Consider the following 9,843-nt stretch of genomic DNA (forward strand, 5'->3'; position numbering starts at 1 on the left):
CGGTTTGGGTGAAGACGGCGACTCCTCCGGCGCTTTCGTCTTTGTCCGGGGACTCCGTCTAACAACTTCATTTTGTTTTTTTCCGTGTTGTTTGCGTGATTGAAAGTCGTTATCGTCGTCCATTTCCGGGACGGTTTAGGGTTAGGATTTGGGGGTTGGGTGAGTGAGGGAAATCGCGACAGAGGGAGAACGCGAGAATGAGAGAGAGAGCGAGGATGAGAAAGAGGAAGAGAGAACGCGACAGAGGAGAAGTGGGGATGACGACGGGAAATGAGGAGAAGTTGACGGTTTTAGGAAGAGAAGAGGGGAGTGCCCGTTTGAGGGAGAGTTGGTGTGGAATGAGGAGAAAACGAGGGAGAGATATGAGCGGGAATGAGCGAAAATGAGGAGTGAGATGAGATATGAGGGAGAGTTGGTGTGGTTGTAAGAAAAATTTAAGGGGAGGGTAAAAGGGTAGTTGCACATTTGAGTTAGTGACATTTTTGGCCAAATTATGGTTTTGGTGGAAAATTGGAAAAAGTCAATGATTTGGTAGTAGTTGCAATTTCCCTTTTATCTTCTAATTTTACTTTTGAAGCAGTTTGTCGTACTCTAGTCTCGGCTTAGCTGTGCTCTAAAGTCTAAACCGCTCAAAGAATAACAAAGAACAAAAAAAAAAAAAAAATGGTCGGAACGAATATGAAGTCAGAGACGATGAATCTGATGAACAAACGAACCTCCTTAGAATCCGAAATGAACGGAATTATCGACCGCCTCTGTTGGCCCGGCGGTCCTGGACTCTCCGGCAATCTTCTCGACTTTGAGGTATATAAGCACGCACAATTACACATGCCAATGTGTGTTTTTAGTGTTGTGTTTGATTTTATAAGAATCTGTAACGAGAGTTTTGGTGATTTCTGTAATTTTAGGGTTTTCCTCGGACCGATATCGACATCCCTGTCGTGGTCTCTGAACGACGTCGTCTTTCTGGTAAGTTTCTCATTCGCGTCAATAGGCCTAAGATCATATCTTATTACATCTGTAATGTACTTTCTTGATGGTGAATTCGGTATGTTTGGATAAATTGCAGAGCTGCGAAACGATTACAAGGAAATTACCGACAAAATAGACGCCAATATACAAGTCCTGCATTCTTTGAGGCTTACTCCAAGATCTAAACCCGTCAAAGAGTCGGGTATGGCTGAAATAATTAGAGCGATTTTTATTTTTATTTTACAGAATGTTCGGGAATGTCTAAAAGAAGATGATATACTCACGAATGACTGATACACGCTGTTACTTTGTTGTTTTAGAAGTTTGCTTTCATACCAAATGAGCTTTGTATCCATGATGAAACTATTGGGTTTTTGAATCATGGATTATAATCAACAAGTAACAGTTGATTTCTTATCTATTAGGTGTTGAAGAGGGGTTAAACGGCGTTGCATCTGCGTCCATGGAAACGGAAGGCATTCCGTTTGCAGTGGTCGACGATATAGCCGATGCCTCACCGGCGGCGGAAGATGGTCTACAACTCGGGGATCAAATTGTCAAGTTCGGGAATGTGGAAGCTGGCGATGATTTGCTGCAGAGGCTTGCTTCGGAATCTCAGAAGAATCAAGGCGGTGAGGTGCCTGTTGTGCTGATGAGGCAAGGCACTATTGTCAATGTAACCGTGAAGCCGAGAACATGGCAAGGCCGAGGCCTACTAGGGTATGATCATGATTTATTATTTGCCTCAGTTTTACTAGGATCTTGGGATGCGTTTGAAACTAGTGCTTTACAGCGAAGGAAAACGAAAACTTGAAAGAAAGGTTGAGGGGAACTAATTTTTTACTTTATTCTTGAGTTCGAAGTCGAGGAAATTTGAAGGGAAAGAGAGTCACACGTTCGACATGTGAGGAAGATTAAAGCCCCCCAAATGTGCGAATTCGCTTGATTTTCACTTTCTAAATCTTTTTTTTCCAAGGAAAATGAAATCTCTATTTTTCTATTCACTTTACTTTAAATTTTACCTCAAATTTTCTTAAACTCAAATGACTAAGATAAAATACAGTGCGTTCTCAGTTTTTTTCCACTAAGATTTTCCAGGTTTGGAACTTACCCTTAGATATAATCGTAGCTAATTAGAGGTTGAATCACAATTTTTAGAAGTGTTGCCACTCTATAAAGTACGGATTACGAAAGAAGAGGGTATGGAAATTCTATGAATGTTTTGGAAGGAAGAAATTCCTTTGGGCCTCAAATCTATCAATGTATTCCATCGTTTTATATATTCCATTATCACAATACCAAAAACCGTATCAAACTGAATGATATTGTTGGGAGGGATTATTAATCTGCCTTACCAATGTGCGGGCTTCTTAGTGGAATAATCACCAGTGAAAAAAAGCACTCGACCATTGCTTTAAAGTTAAGGCATTGGTATTTTCAGGTCTCATCGTTGTTTAGCTGTTATAAAAAAAAAAAAAAATTAACGGAAGGTAGAATAACTACAAACTGTTCTCATGATACAAGATTATATAACTAACTGTTGGTTTGTTCACTGATCCTTTCAGATGCCATTTCCAGATACTATAGTATGTGAGGTTTCCTATTCTCCTTGGAGCCGGAAGGTCTTTTGTATCGGATCATCGTTGGTCAAGGCTCCAAGGCAATGTTGAAATTGGAGTTTCATTCCTTTTTCTTACTTGGCATTCTATATCTATGCTCTTGGTACGTAATATGTACTCTTTTGGCGCTCTTTTAAAAATTTGCATACCTAAGTACGATTTGATAGAAATTTTATCTTCTGATATGCAAATGAACTTTTCTTTGATTTACCTAATTTAGTTTGTTCCTGAATTCGTTCCTTCAAAAGCAGAGATTGCTAGGAGATATCATAGTTTTTAAACACAAGTACACTTGTTTATATAAAGAAGTACAAGATTGAAACCTTAGGTGGGGCAACTAGTTAAGGAGATATCGTTGTAGTCTCACCTATAGATAACTTTTCATACATACAGTGTAATTGTCAAACTTACCTGTTTTTTTTTTTCACTGATTTTTGTTATACATTTCATCAGAATAGATAAAGGAAAAATGTCGATTACACAATCATTTCCATGGTTAGGCACATTTTACCCTCTATTACATAAAAATGTCTTACGCTTGCACATTCTCACAAAATCATTTGCCAAACAATAATATTTTTACTCTAATGTTTCAATAATTCTTAAAACTACCAAAGACCCTTGCTAAGCTTTTATTCTTATTTGAAGATTTCCTCACCCAAAATATTATAAAATAAACTAGAATAAATTATATATAGTTAATTGACAGTGAAAAATATTTTATTAATCTATGTTATATTTTAATTATGAACAAAGTATTGTACGTATTTCGAGAAATATTAAAAAAAAAGGTAAAGCAATTATTGACTGAGGGATGATTTTGTTAGAAGCATAAGGTATTATTATTTACCTGGATGGAGATTCATGATAGCCATAGGCAATAGGGGTGTGTACGGTCCGGTCCGGTCTAAAATCGGTCAAAAAATCAAACCGAACTGGTTTAAACGGTTTAAAAAAAATTAAACCGCACCGGACCAAATAAGAAAAAAAACCAGACTAAACCGGTTAAAACGATCCGGTACGGTTTAAACCGTGTTAAACCGTTTTTGATCGGACCGTTTTGGACCGTTAGACCATTTTAAACCGGACCGTTTTATTTTAACTTATTTTTTATTTGTATTTTCTTACATAATATTCGGTCCGGTTCTCTTTTAGACCGTTTTGGACCGTTCTAGACCGGAACGTCTTAGACCGGACCGATTTAGACATTTTTTTAATAATTTTTTATTTGAATACTAACCGGTCCGGTCCGGTCTAAACCGCGGTTTAAAATTTTTAGACTGGACTGGACCATTTAAAAGTTCAAACCGGACTGGTGAAATTATAAACCGTTTAAAACCGGACCAACGGTCTAAAAACCAATAATCCGGTCCGGTTTATGGTTTGGTTTTTTTGCGCCGCCTTAATGGGCAGGGACGAAGCCAGAAATTCATGTTTTGGGGCTCCTTTATGGCTTCGTGCCTGGCCATAGGTGTGTCAAATTGAAGGAATAACTGTGACACAATGTTGAAATTGAGGATTAATTGACATTTTCCTTTAATGAAGACCCCCCCTCAATTCATTTCGTAATGCCATCTAATGATCATGAATCACGTCACTATTGGGACTTTTGATCTGTATCCGACTATGCAAGTTATGTAAGCTATGCATATCATTGTGTTCAAATGATATCCAAGCGTCATAATGATCACCTACTATGAATAGCCATCAAAGTAAAGACCCACTATATTATTCATATATTTTTTCTTCCTGATCTTTGCACATTCTATTTTCTTTCTATATATATATATATATATATATGAATGTAATCGTTGATGAATGATGCCCAAAAATCATTATTGTTAGTTCCTTGAAGGGAAATAATTTTTCTAATGTAGAACCATGATGATGAGTGCATATAATTTGTGGCCACTCCAACACTTGCTTTCCCTGAAAATATATAACAGGAAGTTTCCTGATACACCTTACCACACCATTCACATTCCCATTTTAGCTTTTTTGGGTAACTTGGTCATCTTTTTTTGCTTTGGCTGAATGAACGTGGCCTTTTTATGTATGGGTCCCAGATGAATGTCAGATCTAATTTTATGCATACCAATATTTTGTCTAAAGTAAGTTAAAACTTAAATTCCATTCAATTAGTTAAGGGGAAATTAGCAGCAAATAGATTGAACAGTATTTTTTCCTCAATATATGGTCTTTGGCTAGGCTTCTTAACAGATGATATGTAGAGAGAGAGAGATCTTTTATATTATAAATCATCCGCAAGTTTTTTTTGTTTTTTTGTTTTTGTTTTTTTTTTTGCATGTTATAGTTAAAATTTTCTTTTAGGAAAATGCTATTTTTACATTTTGTTTGTTTGCATTTCATGAGAGGATTGTGAAGCACGTAAAATTAAGATTGTATACGATTCACTACAATAGGTATTGGGAAGAAGCGAGATCTTTTACTTTTCATGAATATATATTTTACTCTATAATATAGGCCATTTGTATATTAGACGCATGTTTGAGGAGGTGATTTCATTAAAGATTAGTAAAATGAAAATATTGAGTTACCAATTTTAAACAACGATAAATCGGAAATAAAAAGGATTCAATTCTCGAGTAATATTTATGGGACACATGGTGGGATCTAGTCTTGACTTGTGGTGAGGTACTCGGGTCACGTTTCCGTCGGTCCCGAGAGGATAGTGAAAGCTTGGGGCGATCCCGAAAGTCACTGTCTCAATAGGGTCCTTGGAATTGCGATGAAGGTGGTTATGCTTCTACGGGTCCCCAGAGAGCAGTGACGAGTTGAGGCAAACATGAGAGTCACTATCCCGAGAGGATCCCTTGGATTTGTGATTGAGGTGATCCCAATTCCGCGGGGCCCTGAGTCGTAATGAAGGTTTGGGGCGAACCCTAAAGTCACTAACTCGAGAGGATCCCTTGAATTAGTGACGGCTGCCTTGTGATGCCTTTCTTTGTCTTCGTCATTGTCCTCGTTGAAATGTCCTCTCATCAGGGTCCTTCACCTAAACAAAGCAGTCAAAACGAATTAGAGCGGCGCGAATGGATTCCCTCCGATGAGCGTTCCGACGCTCAACGATAGTCCGAATAGTGAGGTGGGGTCTCATCTCGCCTCAAAAGTGAGAGAGTAAGTGAGGAGCAAGAACAAGAGTTTTGGCATGCTTGAAATGGTATTTATAAAATTCTTTGAATCCGGGTCGGTGGGTCCCATGTTGTTAGTGAAGACCTCAAGTGGAGGGATGACCCTTTGGTGGTGTGGCGCGAGAGACGGGCTCCAAAAGGCGGTGGAGTGGCTTGTCGGGCTCCGAGTCGAAGTGGCTTTCAGCGGAGCGGCCTTCAGGGTCTGGTGGGCCCCGACTCGTGGCGGCTTTCAGCCTGTGGTAGCAGAAGGGTCAGGTGGAAAAATGCATCTAATATAATTAATACAACTATATGTTTACAACCCAAAACGAAACTTCAAAAATCAATAATCTTTTGCACCTATCCTTCATAAACTCTTCAATAATCAAATTCAACCAATTTACCTCTTGAAGCCCTCTTATGGTCGATTGTTGCATGCTTAACTCGGCTCGGTCTAAGCACAAATCAAATATTTTCTCCCATCTGCCTCCATTAATATGTATCTCAAATACTGATATGCTAACTGTGAAGATTAATTGACGGTTTTGAAGTCCTAACTAAAAAATCGTTGATATCTACAGCTACATGACCAAATACCTTTAGCATTTATAAGCACCCTCCAAATCATGCTCGTAGATTCGTTCAGATTCTGTGTCCACAACCAGGTATCCCTAGGCTCCCAAATAGAGAAATGCCTCCACTGAGAATGCAAAATGAAAAATAAATTATCGAAAACCTAATTATTGAAGGAACCTATGACTGTGTGCACGAAGAAGGAACACTTGGAGTCCAACCCGGCATGACCTCTCTCGCTCCATGAGAAACCCCTGACATTGAACTTCAACTACTCTTCCGACTCAGAATCTGACGAGAACAACCACGACAGCGAAGATCTGATCCTCCAAGGCCGAAGCAAGTTGAGCCCCCGTCCACAACCACGTGAGGGAAATAGAGAGAAATACTTACGGTCAGAGGCGGCAAGAAGGGAAGAGGTAGTCTATGGCCACAGTGAAAGAATATAGAGGGGCGAGAGAGAATGAAGAGAAGATAGAGAGGAAGAGAAGATAGAGAGGAAGAGAGAGAGAGTGAGAATCGTAGAATCAACATAATAAAAGATATTTTCTAGCTTTTAGATGCGACATGTCGCATCTAAAATAAGGTCAAATTACAATGGGAAAAGTTGACCGCGCTTATATTTCACGAAAATTAGATGCAACATGTTGCATCTAATGGTTCTTCACTCAATTAGATGCGACGTGTCACATCTAAATCCTAAAAACCAACTTAAATCACTGCTTTTTTTTTAAAAAAAAAAAAACTTGGTAATATCTTTAGATGCGACATGTCGTATGTAATGATCTTTTAGATGCGACGTGGTGCATTTAATTGCACTGCGCATCTAAAAGCCCATTTTGTAGTAGTGAAAGAACGAGAGACTTGTGAGACATTGACGCGTTTCGGATTGCGTGGGTGCCTCGGTGCTCGATTCGAGTTGTCTGCGCTCGGGCATAATTTCTTTGCTCGCGAACGGCTCAGGTCTTCGCCTGGACTTCTCTTATTTCCTTAGGAGTGTTGGTCCTCGTTCTCAGGGGAGAATCATATTTTAGGCGAGGACTGTGTTCGCAGAGGACCTTCAACGGAGAGGGGGTTTGCCTTCCGTTATGAGGACCGACCTTCGGCGGAGGAACTCTTTGGAGCTTTGGGAGTATCAGTCTCTGCCTAAATTTCCCTATGGTGGTCTTGGGTGTAGGTGTCTACCTTGCATGTTGGCGTGGGGGAACTTCTATGAGGATCTGAGTCTTCGTCTGAACGATTTTTTGGGGCTCGCGAGTGGCTTTTCAAGCTAGCGGCCTCCATAGTCTTGTGTGCTCCGGACTGTGTTGATCCCTTTAGGGCATGGGGGGCTTTAACTTGGATTGGCGTACAGCGATTCGACGAGCTCCATCACAAGAGATGGCCTTCAAGGCCTGGTGGACTTCAAATTGGAGTGGCCTCCAGCGATTCGACGGGCTCCAACACAAGAAGCCGCCTTCATGTCCTTTAATCACCGTGAATGTGCTTGTCAACCGAAAGAGGTTGTTATTGAGGCGTTCCATCCATGCATCTCGCTTGACATGATCGGGACCGGGGGTGGCGTTCGCTTGCATATCCTCTTGAGCCTTGTTTCGCTGAGCTTGGATTTGAGCCCAGGTGTTGAGTGAAATGCTTTCCGTTCATCGGGGGACGGTGCTCTTGGAGATGAAAACACAATTTGACATTTGGAGAGATTTCCTTGTGTCGTCTTTTAGAGTGAAATTCCTAACTTGTTGTTGAAGCTTTTTTAGTGGAGAGAAAAGACTTGACGACGAGAATGTCGTGATTGTTTTCGATACCCCTCATTCTAGAGCCAAAATGTTAATGCAACAGATAACATTTACGGGACACGTGATGGGATCAGTTCTTGATACGTTTTCTGTTTTGATGTCACCGGGGTCACGTTTTCGTCGGTCTCAAGAGGATAGTGAAGGTTTGGTACGTACCCGAAAGTCATTCTCTCAAGAGGGTCATTGGAATTGCGATATGGGTGGTAACGCTTCCGTGGGTGCCCATGGAGTAGTAAAGGCTTGGGGCGACCCAAAAGTCACTACCCCGAGAGGATCCTTTGGATTTATGATAGAGGTGGTCACATTTCCGGGGGGTCCCCAGGGAGTAGTGAAGACTTGGGCGAACTCAAAATTCACTACTCGAGAGGATCCCCTGGATTTGTATGGAGGTTTTTACGCTTTTGCGGGTCCTCATGGAGCAGTGTAGGCTTGTGGGTGAACCCGAAAGTCACTACCCCAAGAAGATCCCTTGGATTTGTGATGGAGTTGGTCACGCTCTCATGGGTTCCCAAGGAGTAGTGATGGCTTGAGGCAAACCTGAAAGTCATTACCCTGAGACGATCCCTAGAATTTGTGATGGCCACCTTGTGATACCTTTCCTTGTCCCCGTCCTTGTCCTCGTTGGAATGTCCTCTCCTCTGTTGTCAATGGTGCCCGCAAGAAGAGTAGTAGTGTCTATTTAAGTACATTTGATGTAATATAGTCTTACGAAGACTCTTGCTTGTAACTGCTGAATAATCAATACAAGTTGAAATGTTCATTCATTCTTTCTTGTCTGTTTGAAGCTTTATGATAATCTATAGTCTTCAGTCCTAAAACAAACCTAACAACACATGAAGAGACAAATGTAGATTTGCATGAACAAACTCTTCATGGTTTGGTTAAAACTGCATATTCACAATCTAAGGATCAAAGGACTATTGATCTCAGTACGATTGTTAGGAGAATCTATGATGTCTGGTTATGAGACATTGAGAATTGGAGACTCTATAGTTCTTCTAGGTATCTTCTGAAGGTACTGAATTGACCAGTGCACTTCTAGAGACAGATAAGAACAAACCATTTAACCTCTTAAGTCTCGAAGTCACTACGTATGAATTGCATCATGCTTACCTCAATCCTGAAATGAGACATGTCATTTCATAGCTTACGTATTCTCATTTGAGAAAGTCAGAGTTCAGATTAACTATGTGATTTTGAACAGGACCTATTGGTGAAGTAATAAGTTATGACGATGTCATGAATAACTTTGTGAAGATCTCATAGATATGGAATTCATGTACACGATTGCTGAAATGCAATGTATATCACCTCATGCTTTGTTCCTTGAAATGTGAATAAATGAACATGCCAGTGTCCAAATTGAGTCATGACTCTTTTGGATGAATCAATGTGACTTGTTAGCTCATCTTCAATACATTGTTTCTAACTTATTCACAAGCGACAAATGAGTTGAGAAAATAACAGCTAGAAGGGTAAAATGATAATTTTGTAAATCCCTTCTAGCTGATGATATTCATGAAGGGTAAACATAGATAATATTCAGTGGATCCACTCATCACAATTAAGTTGAATTCTTGAGTAGAAAATAAATTCATTTGAACCGAGAGATTCTCAGTGTCAACTCTTTAGTGGAGTCAGTTGACATTAAACTAAACTTGGAAATTGTTTGTGAACTTTTGAGTCGAAGTATGTTAGCTCAAGCTTTGTTCTTTTTGATCCATGAGGTCACTGTCACAAATCATATTGCGTAGGAAT

General features: G+C 40.0%; 1 protein-coding gene and 1 long non-coding RNA gene across 3 annotated transcripts; one reads left to right on the top strand and one right to left on the bottom strand.

The window, feature by feature from the left end:
- The first annotated feature begins 604 nt into the window (after positions 1–604).
- On the top strand, positions 605–2,978 carry LOC149397622 (26S proteasome regulatory subunit). Of its 2 annotated transcripts, none has more exons than XM_089614055.1 (5): positions 605–804; positions 909–969; positions 1,070–1,174; positions 1,407–1,692; positions 2,538–2,978. In XM_089614055.1, the coding sequence occupies exons 1-5, from the start codon at positions 664–666 to the stop codon at positions 2,557–2,559; spliced, it is 615 nt and encodes a 204-aa protein (XP_089470181.1). In that variant the 5' UTR covers positions 605–663; the 3' UTR covers positions 2,560–2,978. The 2 variants fall into 2 exon arrangements, with proteins under 2 accessions (XP_089470181.1, XP_089470180.1); XM_089614054.1 differs by having other exon boundaries at positions 1,398–1,692; positions 2,538–2,975.
- A 2,143-nt stretch (positions 2,979–5,121) lies between these two features.
- Positions 5,122–6,807, bottom strand: LOC149397623 (uncharacterized). The gene is made up of 4 exons (XR_016297227.1): positions 6,517–6,807; positions 6,320–6,422; positions 6,127–6,205; positions 5,122–5,977 (listed from the first exon to the last, which is right to left on the bottom strand). It is a non-coding gene; the product is annotated as an uncharacterized LOC149397623 (long non-coding RNA).
- Positions 6,808–9,843: the final 3,036 nt, after the last annotated feature.

Source organism: Urtica dioica, chromosome 5 (assembly GCF_054948205.1).
Source record: "Urtica dioica subsp. dioica isolate 48M chromosome 5, U.dioica_male_clone48M_v1_H2, whole genome shotgun sequence".
In the NCBI taxonomy this organism is placed as follows: Eukaryota; Viridiplantae; Streptophyta; class Magnoliopsida; order Rosales; family Urticaceae; genus Urtica; species Urtica dioica.